The following is a 22,736-nucleotide window of genomic DNA, read 5'->3' as shown; positions in this document are numbered from 1 at the left end:
AAAAGACATGTTTAAAGATGTGACTAACTGTTCTGCAGCATAAAACACAGTTCAAAAAAACAGTGGTGTTTCTCACTGTCAGATTAATAGTAATGCATGTGCACTGCTGATGCTATGCAGTTCCAGTTATCCAGAGTGCAGGAACACTTACAAAAAAATGGAATTACTGATTACTTTACATTTTTTGCTATGTGATTGAATGCTATATGCATTAACACCTTCTTAGTGCTTTTGTTTGTTTTGTTGCTTTCATTTTCAGGTGGTTACGGGTTTTACTTTCGCCATTTGCACCAGACCACATCCAGCAGTCTCTCTTCCATAGGAAGGGTATGTTTATGGTCCTGGGAAGCAAGTTGGGTCACACGCTTGTATGTGTGGTGTAATGTTCTTTAGGAACAGAACTGAAAGTTCAGATCAGTTTGTCCTCTGGGATAATCTGATTGGAATTTGTTAGAATTCTTCTAAGCTTTGTACCTGAAGAGAAGTCAATCTGTATTTTTCATGTAAGGGGAGTATGGAAGCAGGTGGAAGGATGTTCTACAGACTTTAGTCTCTGCTTAATCCTACTTCAAACTCTTCTCCTATACCTTGTCTTTTTTTTAAGGTTACTTTAGTGGATTAATGCTGCCTCTTCAGTTTAATGTGGATCTTTTCAGAGTTCCAATTCAGAGAAATCTTGGATTCATTTTAGTACAATCTGTAGTGTATGTTACACTTCTAATTTATTTCAAGTAAGAAGTAGGAGAATGCAGATGACCTGGGATCTAACTGAGAAACAGAAAACTAAATAATCAATTAACATTGATAAATATAGTTTGTCATTATAGAAGAGTGAATATTTTTTACTAAAAAGAGTGAGCTAGATTGCTCAGCTTCTCAAGTGGGGAAAGTTTTAGGAGAAAAAAGCAGAAGAGATCCTGGCTGTATAACTCTGCTGAAGTCTGTTAGTGTGGACCTACTTAGCCATGCAAAACTTTTCAAATAAGAAGAACCAGGTGCAGCAAGAACAGTCTGCACTCATCTATAACTCCCTAGATTTGGAGTGTCTTACTAATTATTCTGGTGTAATGATATTTGTATTAGGCTTATTTGATATTCATAATAGGCTTTTTCTCAGGTACCATAAAGGGAAAATTATTTTGGATATATAATTTTTTGTGTAAAAGTTAAACATAGAATCATAGAATGGGTTGGGTTGGAAGGGACCTTTAAGATCTAGTTCCAACCTCCCTGCTATAGGCAGGGACACCTCCTACTAGACCAGGCTGCTCAGAGCTCCATCCAGCCTGGCCTTGAATACTTCCAGGGAGGGGACATCTGCAGCCTCATTGGGCAACCTTCTCCAGTGTCTCACCACCCTCACAGTAAAGAATTTCTTCATACTGTCTAGTCTGAATCTACTCTCCTCCAGTTTAAAACAAATTCCCCTCATTCTGTCACTACATGCCCTTCTAAAAAGTCCCTCACCAGCTTTCCTGTAGACTCCTTTCAGGTACTGGGAGGCCACTATAAGGTCCACTGGAGCCTTCTCTTTTCCAGGCTGAAGACCCCCAGCTCTCTCAGCCTGTCCTCGTAGGGAAGGTCCTCCAGCCATCTGATCATCTTTGTGGCCCTCCAGCAGCTCCAACAGCTCCATGTCCTTTGTGTGTTGGGGGCCCCAGAACTTGGTGCAGTACTCTGGCTGGGGTCTCATAAAAGCAGAGGGACAGAATCACCTCCCTCGACCTGCTGGTCACACTTATCTTGATGCAGCCCAGGATATGGTTGGCCTTCTGGGCTGGAAGCATACATTGCTGGCTCAATGTTGAAGTTTTCATCAACCAACACTCCCAAATCCTTCTCAGGACTGCTCTCAGACCATTCCCTGCCCAACCTTTGTCTGTGCTTGGGATAGCCCCAACCCAGGTGCAGGACCTTGCACTTGGCCTGTTGAACTTCATTAGATTGGCATGAGCCCACCTCTCAAGCCTGTCCAGGCCCCTACGGATAGCAGCTCTTCCTTCTAGCATGTCAACTGCACCACTTAGCTTGGTGTCATCTGCAAACTTGCTGAGGGTGCACTCAATCCTACCGTCCATGTTGCCTACAAAAATATAAAATAACACCGGTCCCAACACTGATCCCTGAGGAATGCCACTTATCACCTCTCTCCTCTTGGACACTGAGCCACCGACCACAACTCTCTGACTGTGACCATCCAGCCAATTCCTTATCTAGCGAGTCGTCCATCCATCAAATCCATTTTTCTCAGATTGGTGACCAGGGTGTTATGTGGAACAGTGTCAGATGCTTTGCAGATGTGTCTGTTGCTCTTCCTTTATCCTCCGATGCTGTAACTCAAAGTGTAAAAAGAGTACACTCCTTCTATCACTACACTCAAAGTGTAGAAAGAGTACACTCCTTCTATGATCTAGTGACCCATCTGGTGGATGAAGGAAAGGCTGTTGATGTGGTCTACCTAGACTTCAGCAAAGCCTTTGACACTGTCTCCCACAGCATTCTCCTGCAGAAGCTGGCAGTCAGAGGCTTGGATGGGTACACTCTTGGCTGGGTAAGGAGCTGGCTGGAGGGCCGGGCGCAGAGAGTGGTGGTGAATGGAGTCAAATCCAGCTGGCGACCGGTCGTGAGTGGTGTTCCGCAGGGGTCGGTGCTGGGGCCTGTCCTCTTCAATATCTTTATAGATGACCTCGATGAGGGCATCGAGTGCACCCTCAGTAAATTCGCAGATGACACCAAATTGGCTGGAAACGTGGATCTGCCTGGGGGTAGCGACGCCCTACAGAGGGATCTGGACAGGCTGGAGAGCTGGGCTGGAGCCAATGGGATGAGTTTCAACAAGGCCAAATGCCGGGTCCTGCACTTCGGCCACAACAACCCCAGGCGACGCTACAGGCTTGGGGCGGTGTGGCTGGAGGACTGCGTAGAGGAAATGGACCTGGGGGTATTGATTGATGCTCGGCTGAACATGAGCCGACAGTGTGCCCAGGTGGCCAAGAAGGCCAATGGCATCCTGGCTTGCATCAGAAACAGTGTTGCAAGCAGGAGCAGAGAGGTGATTGTTCCCCTATATTCAGCACTCGTCAGGCCGCACCTCGAGTACTGTGTCCAGTTTTGGGCCCCTCACTGCAAGAAAGATATTGAGGCCCTGGAACGTGTTCAAAGAAGGGCAACGAAGCTGGTGAGGGGTCTGGAACACAGGCCATATGAGGAGAGGCTGAAGGAGCTGGGAATGTTCAGCCTGGAGAAGAGGAGGCTCAGGGGAGACCTTATTGCTCTCTATAACTTCCTGAAGGGAGGTTGTAGTGAGCTGGGGGTCGGCCTCTTCTCTCGTGTCATTAGTGATAGGACCAGGGGGAATGGTTTCAAGCTACGCCAGGGGAAATTCAGGCTGGACATGAGGAAGTATTACTTTTCAGAAAGGGTGGTCAGGCACTGGAATGGACTGCCCAGGGAGGTGGTGGAATCACCGACCCTGGGGGTGTTCAAGGAAAGACTGGATGTTGCGTTGAGGGACATGGTTTAGTGGGAGCTATTGGGAATAGGTGAACGGTTGGACTGGGTGATCTTTTAGGTCTTTTCCAACCTTAGTGATTCTATGATTCTATGATTCTATGATTCTATGATTCTAACTCCATAAAAAGTTGCATAAAAATACATGAATAATGTTGGAAATAAAGGTCACATAGATGGACCTGAAAAGCTTTATTAATTAACAGTGGGACATGTCTTCCCTGCTCTCCACTGTACCTGTTGCATCCTTATCCTTGTACTCACTCACTTTCCCCTACCGGTTCCTACATCTCCATCCAACATGTTTGACTCACTGGTTGGGTGAGAGGGAGTATGTTTGGCAGACTGTCCTTAAGAGTGTATGTTCTGGTTAGCTCTCTGGGAGATTTGTGGTCACACTAGCAAATGCGTAACTGCCTCCTGATTCCTTCTAGGTCAAATAAATGTCTTTACTGATAGCACATTTTTCTGTCTTTGTAAATACGCTTCTCTTGCCCAGACTGGAAAATGAACTGTAACTTGGAATTGGGAAACAGCAATTAAAATGTATTTTTCAGAATTTCTAAGAGATCTGGGTTAAATTAGGATCTCCTGTTTATTCACTCAGATTTTCTGTATTAGAGAATGTGTATCTTTAATGGAGTTTACCACAGTTGAAGTGTATTCATTGTTTTTAGCACACGTTGTTGGGTGCCTGTAATATGTCCTGGCCTAACTTCAGTATTTCTGTGACATAGGCATCAATGAAGAAAGCTGTTTCTCTTTCCTCCGGTTTATTGATGTCTCGCCAGCAGAAATGGCAAACCTCATGAATCAGGGACATTTAGCCAGGTGAGGACATTTTTCTCTCTCTTAATAATTATAGGAAAAATACAGATGTTGTTAAGATACTTCTGTAAACCTGTGTTTTCTGTGCCTCCTAATATTTGTCATTTATCTGTCATTAAGGAATAAGTAAACTTGCAGAGTTTTCTCCAGGTGCAGGGCACTATTATGTGAAGTAATTTTTAATGCTTCTGTCAGAGGAAACCTCTATTACAAAGATTTTACATTCCAGATATACAAGATGGTCAAAGGGCAAGAGAAGAGTTTGCTTAGGATCACGCTGTAGGTTGTTGGCATTATGAAGTACAAAATCCAGACCTCTAAAGAACATCTTGCTGTAATGCTCATCAGTTGTACTTGAGTGTATATTTAACATATGTGGAATAGGCTTGCACTGTGATAGTTGTTCGTCAACTCCAGTTCATATTGTCTCTTCTCCACGTGTCCTGTTTTTAATATAAATTTGAATTCCATGGTACAGGCTGAGAATGGTGGATTTTTAATATTTTGAGCTGTCTTGACTTGGAAAGGGAAGTGAATCTGTTTAAGATGGTGTTTTCCATAAACAGTACTATGGCTGACATTTAGTAGTGGCTGTAAGAATTTTAAGATAAAAAGCAAGAATATATTAATAAATGAAGGTGTTTTCTCTAGGGCTTTGTTTTAGTCTGTTACTGTTGCAGTTATTTTGGACACCTGGTTTTTCACCTGTGTTTTAGTAGCAGTACAAATTTCTCTGATCTTTGTGATAAATTCTGCATTTGTTATACAGGTTGCTGTGAGCAATACATACATGGAATAATTTACAGAGAAGTCAGAATGCAATTTTTGGAAGTAGTGGCTAACTTGGACTTGACCCTTTTAAATGAAGTGTACTTCCAAGTGTATTCTAATTTCATCATTTGGGTTCAATTTAAGCCATTTTAGAAAAAATAAAAATAAGAATAGTATAATTGGCAGATGTCTAGTGAAAATGATTGCCCTCAAGCCAGAACACTGTCAGCCTAAATTTCTGGGAAAAAATCAAAAACCATTTGTGAAATTATTGTTGTTAAATATATTCAAGCTTTTGTTTCACAAAATAGTGAATAAATGTGTCTGCTGTGGTTTGTTTCAGATGGTTAGCTCTTTTCCTGTCTCTGAAAGCCTCCTACAGGCTCCATCATTTGCGCTCCTGGATGGAACCAGAAAGAGAGAAACAGCAGGGCTCACACTGTCTAAAGAACAAGGATTTCTTGCTTGATGTAAATTTCCCACTGTCTTTCCCTAACTTGCACAGCTGCACTTTGCTGCAGGTAAGCAAAGTAGAGATGTAAGCAAATCCCCATGAGGGAAGAATGGTGAGAACTTCTTGTTACAAAACAGAAGGAAACATAAAATTAGAAACAAGATAACTTTATTAGTTCTCTCTCTTAGATGAAGTTCAGAGTGCTGAACAGAAAAATGGCTTGACTTCTGTCTTCCTCTTGTATAGCAATACATTTAAAAACTTGTTACATAAAAATAAATTAGTTGATTAGAAGTCTTAAAAATATTATTGGAATAGCTGAACTAAGCTCTTCATTTGTTGGAGGCAGATTCTATGTGTAAGCTTGCAAGTTTTTTGTAACTAACTGAAACCACTGTTTCTCAAATTCAGTACATTGTTGCAGCAACTGGGATAATTGGAGGCTTCATTCAGTCTAGCAATGTTTTGGAGCTGGTAGACAGGCATTATCGATAGTCATCTTTCTACTCTGACATTTGTTTCTACTGCTGGCTATTATATTACAGATGTGTTCATTTTACTGTGTAATGCAAGATCATTTTCTCTAAGCCTTACTCTAGGATGTGGGTGAATGTTTTGTCACTATCTAGTTGTTGGTTTCTTGAGTTATAATTCCATCAAGTTTTGTTTCATTGGAAAATAAAATCAAAAAAAGATTAGCATTAGGGTCAGGAAAACAGCTAGCATATAGCTGAAATTCTCCTTTAGTGGCAGTTATATTTGCAGTGAAAAAATCTTTTCTGAAACAATGAGATCTTGCCAGATTTCTCTGGGGAATATTGCTTCACTTCATGAGTCTGGAAGGGGAAAGGAGATAGCCAGAATTCAATTGAATAGCGTGTGGAGGAAGTTGAAATTGAAGACATGTAAGCAGTAGGAAACCAACCTTGAGCCTGGTGTCATGTTTTGCATCGTTAACAGCAAAGCCAATAAAATGAGCTCTCCTAGTTATCAAACAAAGATCAAGCCAAGTGAGTGTGTGTGCCAATTAACTCTGCCTGTGTGTACTCTGTGTTTAAATATTCTGTGATTCCCTATCTAGCATGATAAAACGTCTAAACTGAGGATTTGCTTGCAAAATATTTTTTTAAGTTGTATTTAGCCATTTGAGTACTATCTGTGTATTGTTTGTATCTCTGAAACTACTCTGTAGCTCTGTCCTCTCTTGAGTATGGCCAAGGAAGACTTGTGTGTTGTGGAAAATGTTGCAGCCTAACAGAAGGAAAGTAGAGGATGATGTCATTGTAGGCCATAATTAATCCATTGGGTTAGCATATGTAAGTGTTGAAATAAAAACTGTTATAGTTTCTTACAAAGCAGAAGGTGGGCTTACATTATAGATGTGGAATATGCATATCTAGCTTTTAATACTAAGAATGGAATGAAAAATAAGTGGATAGACTTGAGACTCACCTGTACCACAGTCTGGAAGGTCTTAGATGTGTGATTTTGTTTCTGCAAATAAATCATTTGGATTGATTCATGAAGCTCTTACTGGTGTCTCTGGGGTTCCCAGGGCTGTGACTGTCATAAATCGTGTTTCACAGAAAAACAACCAGCTGGGGAGTAAAGTTCATAAGCTTGTGCAGTACAGCACATTTGTGATAGCCCCAGTAAGGAGAAAGGAAGTTTAGCCTTGCAGTTACAAAGGATTCCTTAGAAGTTTTCTAACCTTATTATGGAGAAATTACTACTTGAGATCACTTTAAAATAAGTTACCTTTGCAGAATTTTCCAGATAGCTTATGTATAGAGTTTCTTAAAAATGTGCAAAACAAAAGTTGGTGTAGAAAAACAAGTAGTCCTTCATGTTTCTTTCTTTTAACAGGACACTTTTTTTTAAAACTTGGCCCAAATTTGAGAAATTTTTAATGTAAAACTCCCAGAGGCTTCATCTAGGGCTTTGCAAGATAGTAACATACAGGGAGTGGGGAGGGAAGAAACAGAGGAAAAAGGAAATGGTATAAATCTGGAAAGGCTTTTCTTAACTGCTCAGGTCAGCATTTCCTATGTAAGACGCAAACTATGAAAATAAGTCAGTAGACAAAGAAAAAAACCTTTTTTTTAATGGTTCAATCTAAAATTGAAGTAACATCTGTCTAAAGGTGGTATGAGTTTTTTCACATAAGCACAGAAGTCCCTTGCAGTGAAATCTGATCTGTTGATATGAGCCCTTCTCTCCTTTGCTTTCCTCATTTTCTTTGTATAAAACTTTAGGGGTGTTAATGAGCGTAGGACAGTGCTGGTAGCCATATCCCATATTTGTTTGCTGCCATCTGCTAGATAGGAAAGCCTCTTTCAGCAATTACTCTACTGCTTGGTTGCAGTAGACACATACATGCGTATTTGTTTTAACACTCCTGTGTGTGTGTGCTTAGCTTTGGTGTACTGCCATTTTAGAGCCATGCTTCTGTTCTGCTCTGTAACCTTATGCAGGCTTTTTCACATTGGTGACCGATGGCAAGCTGGTTTCCACTGTACAAGAGCTGCTTCTAATATTGTCTGCTTGTAAAAATAATACTTTTATTTTGGATACCTTCTTGGAAGTTTTTTCTTTGCTTCTTCCTGTGTATTTCTAGTACCAGCTATACCTCCTGTATATGGGCCAGGGAGGAAATGAACTTTAACCTAAAGAAGCTCTTCTGAGTCTGACTAATAGCTTGCTGTTGCTAAGAGAAGCCACTCTTCTCTGACCCTTGTTTTCATTTCTTTACTCTAGCTGCTGGATCCTGCCTCCTCTGATATGTGCCCTTGCACTCAGATACCTGAGTGAGCCAGCTGTGACTATTTTCTGTCTGCTGAATTTGTTCTCTGATTTTATATGTAGCTGAATTTTTGGTACTCACATGTGTAAGTAGTCCACAGCTGTGTATCCCCAGCCCTGCACTGTGCACTATGCTATTTCAGCACAGTCTGCTTTACTAGCTGATGGGAAGGATCACAGAACTAACATGGAGTGGGCGAGCAAGGGTTTGTTTTCATCTTGATCCACTTCCGAACATGCAGACAATTATGCCAACAAGCAGAAGGGGCTCTGTAGATGTGGGAGTGAATATGTGAAGTAGTTTCTGCTTAAGATAGTGCTACTTATAAAGAGTTGCAGCTGAGTAAGAGCCTGCTTAGGATGATGTTATCCCATGTGGATCAAGCTTTGACCAGGGCTTTTTTGCCCTGCTGAGTGTCAGTGAAAGTCTACCGTCAGCCTTTTCAGACATCTTCCATACGGGAGCAGATATTCAGTTAGAGTTGGAACTTTTTGCTTGATCACAAGTCCTACTGGTAGCAGCTGAAAGATCAGCTTATGTGCTAGGGTTGTTTGTATTTCATAGGTGATCAGAGCACTTATGAACAGTAAAGGTATTTATCTCTTTTGTCAGGAGGTTCCAAATTATTCTACTTATCTCTCTTTCATTTAGTGTAATTCTTATTACACTATTTTCTTTTGGTTTCTGCTTTTGAACTGTGAACTAACCCAATCAATGTAAAGATCTGCTGATGGTGTATTGATGTGGATGAGTCACCTGTATGCTAACCATCTGCTTCTCATTCAGTGCATCAGCATCTGGAAATAGGGCCAGGAATGTCCATGGTGGGGTACTGCTGTGGCTATTTGGATGTTTTCTAACGTTTTTGAGATACTCTGGATATAAACTTTCAGAAGTATGGCTTGATGTGTAGGGTTTCAGACACTGGAATTGTAGAAAATTGGGAGTTCCTGTCGATTAGAAGTAGCATGTGGTGAATTTTGGTGCAGTAGGATCTAGGGCAGAATAATATTGAAGCTTTTGGTGCTGTTCACATTTTACTTAAGTGAACTGCTAGAATTGTCTGAAGGGCACGTTCTGTGATCTAACAGCAGCAAGAAGTTTGCCTCTTAATGTTTGTTTTTTGTTGCTTGTTTCCTGTAGCATTCAGAATAATGATCTCATGTTCTTGTTCTTGTGATTACATTGGGTATAACTATTGGTTGGTAAGAGTGTAGAAGAGCTAGAATAAAAACAAAGTAGCAGAAATTGCTTAGTCTATAATCGATTCATTTCATCATTTGATGCAGATATTAACATTGATAAAGGAAATATAACTGATGCACACAAAGAAAATCTAGTTTTGTTGTCTGTTATTTTTCTCTGTAGTTGGGCATCTTCAAAGAGCTGTCCTTGATTTAAACTTTAGTGTTGACTGAATGGTTCCTACTTGTCAGCAGGGGTAGTCAGTATATTGTTCTATATCAAAAGGACATCGATCCTCTTGCAAATTCCAAGTTTTACACATTGGTGTGTTCATGTGTCAGTAATTGTGCAACACCTGGAAAGTTTTGGGGATAATGTTCAAAGCCTTTTTGCACTGGAAGGGAAGAAAAAGTTGGAAAAAATGAATGTCTAAAGATTGTCCAGTGTTACCTAGTGTCTTAAGTCGTCTTCTGTGCCAGATTTCATTTTTCCCATACTTCAGAATAAATAAAGAAGCAGCTAGAAAATAGCTTGAGAGTTATTCTACTGGAATATTCCTTCATTATAAAAGCCAAGATCAGAGGGTTCAAAAAAGCAGGAAAAAAAATGATTTTTAGTTCCAGCTGAATGTAAAGATAAATATGGATATGAGCTATGCTGATTTGAGGCATTTCTGTATTTGAATGTTGTGATAATTGCTCAGAGATCTTGTACATTGTCACTGCAGATGTGTAGAGTTCCCTCTTTCCAAGAGAAATACTTGCAGTGTTCTTTTTCTGTCTTTGTCATAGGTGATTACAGGATCTGAGAGGAGTTTTTGATTAGAAACGTAGTAACTTCTCAATTTTAATTTTGTTTTTAGAACCTTGTGTTCAGTAGCCACTGCAAAGCAGTTACTGGCTATTCAGATCATGTCATACATCGAAGGAGATCAGCTACCTCATGTGTACGGTGCTGCCAGGTGACTGAGCTGCCGTCCTTCCTGTGCATAGCCAGTCCACGGGTAAGTCCAAGTGAAGTTATAAATTATGTATTTTCTATTGTGTTTTAAATCTTGTTAGAATTGTGTCACAGGAACAGGATGATCTATTGCTTTCTTTTGGTTGGGTAAAATTGTGAGGATATCCTTTTGCTACTGTATTCTATAGTGCTTTTTTTCATAGAGGAAGTGACTGCAGTGGCTATTGAAGGGAAAAGGAAAGTTGGGAGATGCACCCAAACAAGTTCTTGTGACATACATAGATTTCACTTTCTCTCCTAATAACAAAAACTGTAAAATTGTAGAAAAAGATTGTGAGGTAGATTCTTCCCATATAATCTAAGGGAAGTGTAGGTATGATATGAATGGAATGGTGAATTCTCATGTCAAAGGGAGCTGAGAAGTAATGCTTTTTTGAAAAGGACACTGAGTTTATCTTGTTGCATCAGCTTGTGCTCTAAAAAGAAACACCAGATAGTAGTATAAAAGGACTGAGTAGAAAGTTTAAGATCTTCTGGATATTATTAAATGGTACTGCTTGGGATTGTCTATCAAATAGTAACTGAATTTTGGAATTACTTTAGCTGAAGATTTCTGGGCTGACATGAGGGACCTTCAGAGAAGTCTGTGGCTATTGTGTTGCTGGATCTTGGCAAAGCTTGACAAAATGTACTTAAGATTCAAATCTGGGCTTCAATCTACCATTTGTCATCATAGTAGATAAGCGTATCTGTAGAGAGTTTCCACCTTCAGAATGACCTTTTGTGAAAAAGGAGGTTCTGACCTATGCTCTTGTTAAAAGATAAATCACCAAATGTTTCTCCTAATCGCATGGATGAACATCAGTTTTGAGGAAACAGCTGAAAGTGAGATAAACATGCAGTAGATGCCACTGTGCTGGGTTTTATAGCATGCTGAGTGAGTTACAGAGGTAAAGTTCCATAGAAGTCGCTGGCTGCTGGGCACATCCTTGGTCGTGCTTAAGATAAGAAAGCTGAAGCTGTGCTCCACCAAGTAGGCAGTATATAATTAATTTGAGAAGTTGTGTCTCTAGATTATTTATTCTCTGCCTCGTAGTTCTTTACTCTTCTCCACTTAAGTTGGTGAATGAAATCATATAGATGATATCTCCAACAAACAATAGTTGATACCACACCTTATCTTGTATTACTTCATGATCAAATAAAAGGGAAGGAAAGAAAAAAAAAAAAACCAACCAACAAACCCTTTCTTTTTCCTGTAGGAAATCAATCTTACAGTTCCAATGCTTTTTTCTGTACACTATCACATACCCAAGACTTCTCTCCATCAGCCTTCTGCTCTTGAGGAAGAATCCTGCTATAAGTGAACAACAAGCATCAGTGGGGCTTAGAATGAAGGCAGACACCTGCTTCAAGTTACTTTGAAGCAGTAACAGGCCAATAAAAGCCCTATTATTTTGAGGTGTCTTAATACTGTTTATGATGATACAAAAGCAGTTTAATAGTAGAAGATTCATTACCAGACTATCCAAATGTTACATTCTTTAATCAGCGTTGATGTTATTGATACAGCTTGATCAAAATGTGGCTGTGTATATATTTATATGTTGGCATCTGGAGAAGGGAGGATGGCTGTTAGGTCTCTGCTTCCCACCTGTGTGTTCCTTGGGTTGAATTCATCTGTGCCTGCAGTCCTAAGGGCCAGAAGTATAACTGAGTTTTTCAAAGTTGCATATTAGTACAGTCACAACATACTGCCTGGTTTGATGACAAGCAGTTACTCCCTTTTCCTTTAAATTCCTTCAGATTTCCAAGAAAAAGATTTGTCACTCTTTGTGCTTAAAGTTGAGTTACTTCTGAAGAATGTGTTGAATGCTACCTAAATATTGGGAAAGGGAGAAACAGGTTTAGAAGGCCAGGTTTGCAGGGAAGGGTGAAGAGAGATCATATCATCATGATGCTTATTCTTGTGAATAAAGGTGCTTGTTTTAATTGGCTAGTGTAGCAAAATGATGAAATGAAAGCATTACATTTTGTTTCTAGGAATACAAAGACTTCTATGTTTGTTGGAAACTTTTGGCAGGAGTGTAGAAGACTTGAAATAGCAAAAAGGACATGTTCTCAGAAACTATAGCCTCCTGTTGTTTGACCTGTGATGAATTTTGAGATGTTAATGGAGCGAAAGAAATAGGAGCATGTGTTTATGGAGCAGCAATTCTGGGTAGGGGGTGGGGAGGAGGTATTGGTGAGGGTGATTTGGCGGAGTAAATTCCCTTCTACAGGAGGCTATCTGCCTGATTACAGGTAGTGCTCAATCACAAAAAGTTGAGGTACGCAGAGTTTATCTCAAGGCTGTCTCCTGGCAGTGCTTCCTTTAGGGAAGGTATTGCTTGAAGGAATGTTCTAGTTTATCCTCCGTAGAAATAGAAACTGAAGAGTGTCCCTTAAAAGAAACAATACCAATCTCTGCCATAGTTTGCAGTGGACAGTAGTGCTGAGGCAACAAAAATTGAATTTGGAACTGTGAGAGATTTTGCACTCTTGCACAGAAGACAGTGCCATGCTTGGACTGCAGGTGGCAGTGCAAGATAGCATCAACCCCAGCACCAAGTGGTGGAAATGCAAACAAAGCCTTACTCAGTGAAGTCCCTTTCACTTTGCAGTGTTGCATGCAATTTACCAGACAGTTTGATTTAAAAACAGCTTTTGGCATCTTGCAAAACAGTGGCTTAGCAATTACTGCTAAGATTTTGTATGCCTTTCTGGTTTTTGTTTCAGTATGTCCCCAAATTGTACTTACAAATCTGTTTAAACAAGCCATTGGTACTTGCAAAGATAAATCTGTTCATGAAACAAATTTATTCCTATGAAAAGACCATAGGTTTCTATCAGAAAGATCTTGTTTTGTATTTCCTATTTTCAGTTAGCTGGTAAATGTCCAGAGAGGAGTAGGCAGCATCTAAGATATCAGACAGCTATAAGATAATTCTTCCACTGTATTTCAGGTTTCAATTGTCCCATTATGAAACCTGTTGCCACATGTTCTCAATTCTCCAGAAGGCTCAGTTCTTTGCTGTTTAACATCAAACCTACAGATTCCCCTAGTATTTCTTACTATGCAGCTCTGTCTCCATCTTAAAATGTGAAGATTTTTCAAAGCTTTGATTTCTTCTGTTCTTTTGTGTGTTTCATTGCTTTTTGTCCCTGTGTAATGTGTTCATTTTCCAGAGTATTAGGATTCATGAGAATGTTTGCAATGTAGCTGAATCTACCTGGAAAATGTTTTTTTAGTATTATTTCTTGAAATAGCAACAATGACTTTGCTGTCAGGTAACTTACAAAGTACTGCAAATTTATACTTTTTTCTGGTTTAATCCCACACTGTAAGGTTAACTGTGTAATACTGAATTATGGTTTACTTTTTAAGTGATCTTACAACATATTAATAAGTCTCTCGATAGTCTTAAATTATCACATGAATTTCTGTTGAGGCCAGTTTGTAGATTTCGTATTTGCTATGTAAGTGCTTCATTGTGAAGAGCAAAAAAAAAGAACAAAAAAAACAAGGCAAAATGAAAGATGCAGCAAGAATATTTTTCTTTTACTGTCAGTTTTGCTATCAGTTGTATAGCAATTGATACAAGACAGTGTGTATCAAAAGACAAATAGTCCATGCCTGATTGTTCATGGGGCTTTTTTGTAGGGAGGGAAGATGCCCCATCTTTCCTTATTTTAAACTGGTTTAAGGTTGTTTTCCATTTATATGTGTCGGAAATGATGTGGCTTTTTAAAACTTGAACCAGTGTGAAGGTAACTGAGATGGGATTTGGGGATGAGGATGAAGGACAATTTGAACAAGAATGTTGATTACATTTTTACTTACAGGTAACAGCTGTGCCACTGGAGTTCTATTGCAATGATCGAAGTGCAGAATACGAGCGCAGAGCACTAAGGGAAGGAGGAAGTCTTGAAGCAAAGCAGTGTTTAGTCAATGGAGCCCCTGAGCTAGCAGCTGACTGGCAGAAACAAAGCTCCCAGTTCTTCCCGGAATATCCAGGAGGACTGCTGGGGATCAGGCCTCAGAATGGCTGGTCTTTCATCAGGATACCAGGTGAGTTTGGAGCTTGTCATGGAATAGAGCTAGGTAAAGGCCATCTATTCTTTGGTCGTCATGCTGCTTGCTTATGATTTTTGTGTGGTTTTGTTTGCACCTCCTGAGTGAAAGTTAACTCTGGTATCTTAAATTGCACTGTGATTGCACATCCTCTGTGAGCAGTAAAGCTGTCAGTGGAGACTGAACAAGTCTAGTACAAGCTTTTCTAATGCTTACAAACCTCTCTTTGCATGTCAGTCCTCAAAGTGTCTGTGAAGAGGTGGGTTTGCTAAATGAACCACAGTACTCTCATGACCCAGACAGTAGTTTGAGGTTGAAGATAGAGATATTGCAGGAAAAGTTTTGATCATGCTTTACCTCCTGATATGTTGGAAGACCTTTGTACTGATCTGAGATATTTTGTTGGTCTTGGTAATGGAAGGATAAAAAGTACTTGTCACAGTTCACCATGAGTGGAACGGATGCAGGGACCTAGTTCAGATGAAGTTTTCCTGGGAAACAAGGCATGCAGGACTTGTAGAGTTGAAATAAAGAAAACTTGTTCATATTTCCTAGTAAAATGATAAATGTAAGTGTAAGCGCATGTCACTTTTTCCTGGAATTAGGCTAAAATAATTCAAGATTTACTAGAATTTGATTGCTGATACTACAGTGACTTGGGCACTGGGCATGGTCTAGTTGTCAGAAGATGGTCCTGAGCAGTGAGCAAGTACTGCAAAAAGCACTAGAGATCTGAGAGATAGCCAAGAGGAAAAACAGCTTACACTGCCAGATCCTAAGTTATTCCCAGACCCTTTTGGGTCAAGGATGTTTGGCAGGGGAAGTTAGTACAGTAAAAGGAGAATGGCCTTTTGCTTGCTAGAGTCCGGTTTAAGAAAGTACATCCTAAGTACATAGAGTCATTTGAAGAACACGCACATTTGTTCCTATGTAATAGAGAAACTTTTTTTCATGAGTTTGCACTTGATTAACATTTAGTGATTGATTTAATAGTTTCCTTTCTTCAGGAATTCGTGGAATCATTTACCAGTTATTTAGAATTAGAAGATGAGGAACTAATTAAGGGATACATTAAGATAGAAGTCATGGACAGAAATGAAGAGGATGATGTAGAATTAGGGAGAGGGCTGCTTTCTCGTGAAGAGACTGAGAGCTTTGTTAGCAGCAAAAATGTGTAGAGGAATAATGATGGGGAAACAAGAATCTTACAGGAGTGAGTGAATAGGTACAAAATTCAACAAATTGCTGTCCAAGCTCAACAAAGGATTTGTTTGTGTAGCTGGCTTAATCTGGGAGGTGTAGTGCTAAAAGTAGATGAAAAAAAGTGGTTTTGTACAGCTGTGTTTTAATTAGGTGGAAAGACGCATTCAAATCTAAACCTACTCTAAGAGAAGAGGGCACATACTACAACAGGACTTCTGTGTTTATACATGAAAAGCAGGCACGGTGCACTCCAGAAAGTGACTGATAGCCTGAAAAACCATTTATAATGCTGAAGACCAGCAAGTGTAAAATGGGAGGCATGGGTGTGAAGGTCCATGGTAAATAGGTGACAGGAGCAAAGGGGAAACCTCTCTGTCCTAACCCTGATCTATCCTCTTCCAGCCTCGGCATTCCCAGTGCCCTAGCAGCAGGCTCAGCTGCGATCACTGTGGGAATCTCTTGAGGCTTTTCCTGTTCTTTGAAAGAAAAATGGTCCTGGATTAAATGGCAGGAAGTGTCTGAGTCCTTTTAGCATCGATAAAAAGCACCGGCCTCACTGGCTGTTTACTGTGAGAGCCAGCCAGCTCCTCACTGACCCCATTGTGCTGCATAGACTGTCGGGAGGGGATCCAGGGGTGTCAACTGGAACCCAGGCTTTATCTCTCTTTCCTCTGCATTTTGCATGTCCAGAGGCACTTTTTCTTATTCTTCAGAGAGCAGTGAGCCCAGCTGCAGTCATAAGCCAGTTCTCCTGACTGGGGTTATTTTGAGTCATAATCATTTCTAGCTGTTCTTCCCAGGCCATAGGAACCCAAAGTATCTCCTTGTTGATAATTATTGTCCACAGCTGGAGGCAGGAGCTTTTTTTCAAACAGAAAGCCACAGAGTAGAATTTTACAGTTGCTGTCCTTTCGTTGTTTAGTGTCTGTCATACAGTGCTAAAGAAGAACCCAAAAAAATGTGCCTTAAGAATCATTCTTTGAAGTGTAATCCAAGATCTCATCACCTGACTAGTTCAAAATTTTATAAGTTCATTTGCTTATACTATTAATACGTATATCAGAATACATTGTTGTTGAAAGCTTTCACTGATTATTAAAACTGTAGAACTGCGAATTTTGAAAATCCTATTTAATAAAAGTGGCCACTTTCTTTCGCCAGGGTAAAAGGAGGTGAGAAATAGCAATGGGAAAAACTAGAGATGGAAGACACTTTAAAATAATTGAGATGTTTTCCAGCCATGGGGCAAAAAAATATTACGCTTTTTGTTAGGACTTTGCACAGGCTGTCCTTTGAAGCACTAGGTGGCAGGCTTTAAGCACGCGAAAACATGACTTTGGAAAACAGCGATATTGAGATAGCGCAGTGAAGTTGTCAGGCTTGTAGTCATACGGTTTTCTCTTCCAAAGATGACAGATCTTTTTTTTTTCTGTTGGTTTTGTTTTGCTATCCTGAAAAAGCTTTCTCATCAGTGCAGTCTGCTCAGATGCTGAGATGTTAGACAAATTATGAACTGTTAACTAGCTTTTCAGACTGTAAAACCATCTGTAAATCAATTCTTTTAATTTGCATTCTAGTGCAACTCGAAAATAGCTACTTATGTAATGGAATATTAAGGAGCCAGTAGCAAAGGATATGCATCATTTCCATTTCACAAAACTTAGTTCTACCTATCATGCTTGTTGTAGAAAAACAGTAGCTTTTTACTTCTGGAAACGTGATGTATCAAACTGAGTTAGTCTAGATGGACTTGTGAACAAACCCTGTTGGTTCTCTCAGTTTCCTTTCAGACAAATGGCTTTTGGTTAATGATCATGTTATTTTGGCAAGCATATCTAGACTTTTTGTGTTACTTAGGTCTATTTAATTCATTCTGAAATAGCAGGTTGAGCAATTTGAATAAAATCAAAATGTCATGACTTTGATTTGATAGCAAGAATAACATTTAGTGTAAAGAGTAAGGAGAGTAACTCATTTCCATTTGATCTAACTGCCGAAGTTAAAAATTTGGGTTTCCTTAGAGGAATGTATAAAATTATTAACTTGTATTAATTTGTATGCAGTTGAGACTGAGCTCTATTCTAGATTTCAGAATTATACACTCCATTGTAGTTAATACAAATGCCAGCCTGAGCTGTAGCCTTGAGTTTTCCTTACAGTATCTACTTCACGTGGCTTTCCAGTTGGTGAATTCCATGAGATAGTTGGTAATGATTCAAGTAATGATATGGTACTTCTTCCTGGCAAAGCAACAAGGTCACCATCAGATGAGATTTTTCTTTATGAAGGGAGAACGAAATAAAATACAACAGTGAGCATCCAAATAGGCAGTGAAGCAAAAATGAGCAGAGATTTTGTGTCTCAGATTTTTAGCTGGTGTAAGCAGAAGGACAGCTATGCACTTAGCAAGGCAGGTAGCATTCACAGCACCATCTTACAGTGCAGATATATTACTAATAGTTCTAACTGACAATGATAGTTCACAATTTTTTGAGTGTCAGAACACAATTCTGTGGCTTCAGCTTCTGATGGCCTGATACAATTGCAGTAATTCCAGCATCAAGCCCATTCTTTATATTTAAACTTAAGAATGTAGTTTTTCTTGAGATCTTGATTGGAAAGACTGAAATGATGAAGAATCCATCATGTTTCTGGATAAAACTTTGGCTCACTAGTTTTTCCTTCTCTGTTAGGAGACTGAGGAGAGAAGCATGCTCAATTTTTATGGTTTTCACATAAATTACTGGATACTCTGTATCCAGTATAAAGTTCTCTTCTGTTGTTGAAAACTTTTGGCCAGAAGAAAAACCTTGTGTATTGCCAATTGGTCTTTGAAAAATCGGAGTTCATCAAGTTTCAGAACTCCTCACTGCAGGAAAAGCTTTTAAATGCACAGAAATCTGGAGGATTATTTTCCCAATGCTTCTCTTTTTTTTTTTTTTTTTTTTTTTTTTCCTCAACTTTTCATAAAATGACCATAAACCTTATCGTGTTATTTCAAAATAATCTTTTGAATTATGTAGAAGAACAGCTACTTGCCTGCTTTTTCTCCGTGTGGTTGTACACGCAAGAACCAAATGTGCCACATCACTGCACGTGGACAAAAACTTTGTTGATGTGATGCTCATGAGCATTTTTAGGAGCAGTGTTCTCCACTTAAGCTCTGTATTCATCTTTTTCACAAGCGTGGAAACTTGTGGTTGGTTTTAGCTATACTAAAATGCACTGTGCTCAGATGAACAAATTATTTTTTGTATATACCGTTTGTTTGAAATATAGTACAAGACTGTCAGCTGCCTCAAGGGAAGCTGGATTTTCTTCAGACTATCAGTTAATTTATTCAATGCAACTGGAACTGTGGGAAACATTACCTGCTGGATGCGTTGAAAATATTTTGACTCTGTACTAGCCTGTACTATTTGCAGTTCTCAACTTTCTGTTTTGGCTGTAGACCTAAATTCAGACATGCCAAAGAATAAAGAATGATCGGTGACGTTCCCAACAGATAATTTTTTTGGAAGAAAATGTCTCTTCATCCTCTTTCAACAGTAATGTATTGTTTACTGAAGTTTATGTAGAGAATGTACAAACAGGAAGATCTCCTTCCTGAAAAATACTTCATAAGCAGTGCTGAAATAGAGAGGACACGAAGTATAAAATCTGCAATGATTTACAAGATTGAAGTTTGGAAATGTTTCTTAAACAGAAAAAAAAGGTGGAGGGCAGGAAAGAGAAGTAAAAATTAAGGCAGTGCTGTGAAGGGGCAGTTGTTTTACAGTGACCTAGAGGACTGTTTTTCAGCTTCTGTGCTGGTGATGAGTTTGGTCTTGAAATCAGGTTTGTGAGGAAAGAGTCTAAAGCTCAGCAGTGGGTAGCAGCAAATGTCCTAAGGACAGCATTATAGTGTGGGAAGGGAACTGTAAAGATATGTTACTGTTGTTGAACTGGATAGGATTGATCCTTAGAAGGGATAAATGACTGTCCAAAGAACATCTGTTTCCCTTCTCATGAGCAGATCAATCTGTGATGTAATTTGCCAAGTGGATAAGTTCATGTAGTCCTGTCCCAGCAAACAAAAGTCACTGTCAGCAGCATTACCGTGAGTGTCAGCCAGAGGGATGTTGCCATCTCTTCTGTCACCATTTAGGAATTATAATGTTGTGAAGGGCAAGCAAAACTTAGAATTTACTTAAACCATTGCTTTGTAGCTATTTTGACTGTATTACTTCTTTTCTTCCATTTCTTCTTAGACAAGGAGAGTCTGATCACCGACAGTGGAAAACTTCATGCTCTTGATCTTCTGTTGACAAGGCTGAAATCTCAAGGGCACAGAGTTCTTATCTACTCTCAGATGACACGGATGATTGACTTACTGGAGGTAAGAGAGCTGTAGCCTACAGGAGGCAAATTCTGAAGGTGCAAATTTAGTAACTGTGTTTTGGAGAAAATACAAAAATTTGGATGCAGCAAGCCTGACTTAAAAGTGGTTACACTGAGGGTTACCCAACAAATGCATTAACGTGAGTGAATAAGATCTGCTATACAAAAGTAGACTGAAGGTCTGACTTGTCAAACTTCCAGCAGTGTACAGCACAGATGGTTAGGGGAAGATGTATAAGAATAGTGATACTTCACAGTTATTCTCTGTGTCCAGTATTTTGCAGCTTGAGGACTTTCTGAGCCAGGTGGCTTCTGTATGAAATTTTTTAGTTACATCTTGAGTCTTTGTAAATTTTTGTCGTTTGCACTGCCCTGTGGAGAGATTTTACATGGCTTAATTAGCCTCTTTTGCTGGTTCTGAACTGCTTTCTTCTGGTTTCTTTTGATGCCTGTGTATTGGAAGGAAAAGTGAGAACAATCATCAATTTTCTGTTATATTAATGTTGCTGGTAATTTCACAGACCTTTACTGTTTCCCTCTGTCATTTTATTCCAGTTTGATAGACATTAATAAGAAGAGGTTATCTGGCATATATGATAGGAAAGAAATCAATAACTAAGTGATGCTCAATATTTAAATACAGCCAGTCTGCCTTAGAAGAAAAAAAATAATCACTATTTGATTAGCAGCCATGTCACTATAGAGCTAGTCTGAAATGACGTTAGTGAGAGGGTTATTGATTTTATTTCCTATTTGTAATATTTACAGTGTTTTGAAAAAAAAAAAGTGCCTCTTTCTCTGGACTTCTGTTGAAGACAGCAAATTTTCGGTTTTTTTCTCTGGATCTGGGGAAAAAAAAAAAAAAGAGATTGTCTTGTGTTGCAATGCTTCCATCCTTTATCAATGAAGGATTAGTCATAGTAGTTTTTATGACTATCTAATTCTGAGTAGGAAACTTGATGTTCAGTAATTTCAAAGAGATAAAATTTTCTGACTGAATATGTAACAGATAAGACAATATTTGCATTTGGCAGTGTAATTCAGCCCTGATAAAACATGAAGGTCCTGTGATACTTCAGCCATTAGTACTAGATGTACATGGGCTCCCTCAGCAGTGTTTTACTTGAGCTGTTGTCTTCTCCACTAGAAGAGAACAAATGAAAAGCCTGAACCTAATAGCTGTCTCAGTCTCATATGAGGAGGAGTGTATTTAAGGTCAGCAGTTAATAGTGCAATAAATCATCACAAGCTGTGAAGAAAAGAAGAACTTGCATGGTTGCAATGGTGTATCTCAGCTTTTTTCCTTTTTTTTTTTTTTTTTTTTTTTTTTTTTTGTAAATGTTGGATGTGGTCCAGGTTTGTTGCCACTCTGTTACACCATCAAACTAATAAACAGAGTGTTTGATGCTTCTTTGTTTTCTGTTACATTCCATTGCAAAGGCTTGGGAGCACACCATTTTGCTATTGTACCTCCTAAGTTTTCAGCTTCACTTGTTCAGCATTATTGCTCACGTAAGCCACCTACCAAGTCTCCTGTTTTAGTTTTCTCCCACCACTTAATGGAAATTGAAGCTAAGCAGGCTACAAGTGAAGCAAGGACTGAAATCCCTCTTTTGCAAGGATTTTCTTACAGTAGACTTTTTTCCTTACCAATGATACCAGAATGCATCCCCTCAGCCTACTTGCATGTAAAAACATAAGATATCCTGTTTCTTTTAACAGTATTTTGATGGTGTGAATATAACTGCTGTTATTATATTGTACTTAATCTGTGCATGACAGAGAGCGCAAAGCGTATTGTTTACAAAGTCAGTGTTTGTTTGATTTAGCTTCAGCTGAAGAACTATGGTTAGTTTTGCTGCTATGAAATGGTAAGTATAAATGCAAAGAGGAAAAAGATTTTCTTTTGGCTGAAAGAGATAAATAGGATTTCAGTATCATCATTTCAGGCAGATGTTTATTTTGTACCTTCTTAGATTAATGTCATGGGTTTTTTTGTCTTTTTTTTTTAATATGATTGTTTTTTCCTGTAAGGAAGAATAATTGTTAATTATTTCAGGGGGAATAATGTTTGATGAGGACTCAAATTATATTCTGAATGAAGTTCGATGCATTAATTATATGCTACCAAATGTGTATTAGTTGTGTTAAAATGTAACAGTACTTGATCTGGACTATGAAATAACACGAAAGTAAAAAAAAACAGTTTTTGAGAGAAGTATCAGCACTGAAGACTCAAGGAGCACTTTCATAGCTTGTTCTTCTGTAGATTGTGTGGTAGTGAAAATGTCTAAGGTCTAGGATAAATGACTGAGTGGAAGTTGTTTTCTGTTTGTGAAGTTTGGTTAGAAGATGCTGACGGAGAGGTGGTAATTCTGAGATGAGGGAATACTAAAGATGTTGAAATACTAAATCAGTGTAAATGCACATAGAGACAGTAAGAAAGAAATGGAAAGAGAAAGCCCGTGTGATAATTGAAAAAGGGTCGATCAGATTTGGAGAAAAGGTCACGTAGCGCCTAATTGACA

The 22,736-nt window shown here is 39.1% G+C and overlaps 1 protein-coding gene across 1 annotated transcript in view; it reads left to right on the top strand.

Annotated features, from left to right (window-relative positions):
- The window catches only part of INO80 (INO80 complex ATPase subunit), a gene marked incomplete at both ends in the record, with an annotated part of 55,608 nt that overhangs the window by 21,561 nt on the left and 11,311 nt on the right, over nt 1-22,736 (top strand). The window contains 6 exons of the mRNA XM_079537609.1: nt 260-327; nt 4,248-4,341; nt 5,453-5,630; nt 10,414-10,554; nt 14,397-14,622; nt 20,079-20,206. Of these exons, the coding sequence (XP_079393735.1) occupies nt 260-327; nt 4,248-4,341; nt 5,453-5,630; nt 10,414-10,554; nt 14,397-14,622; nt 20,079-20,206 (835 nt within the window). The remainder of the gene's footprint in view (nt 1-259; nt 328-4,247; nt 4,342-5,452; nt 5,631-10,413; nt 10,555-14,396; nt 14,623-20,078; nt 20,207-22,736) is intronic.

This window comes from Tetrao urogallus (assembly GCF_951394365.1).
Source record: "Tetrao urogallus genome assembly, chromosome: 6".
Taxonomy (NCBI): domain Eukaryota; kingdom Metazoa; phylum Chordata; class Aves; order Galliformes; family Phasianidae; genus Tetrao; species Tetrao urogallus.
This window is presented reverse-complemented; position numbering and strand designations above follow the sequence as displayed.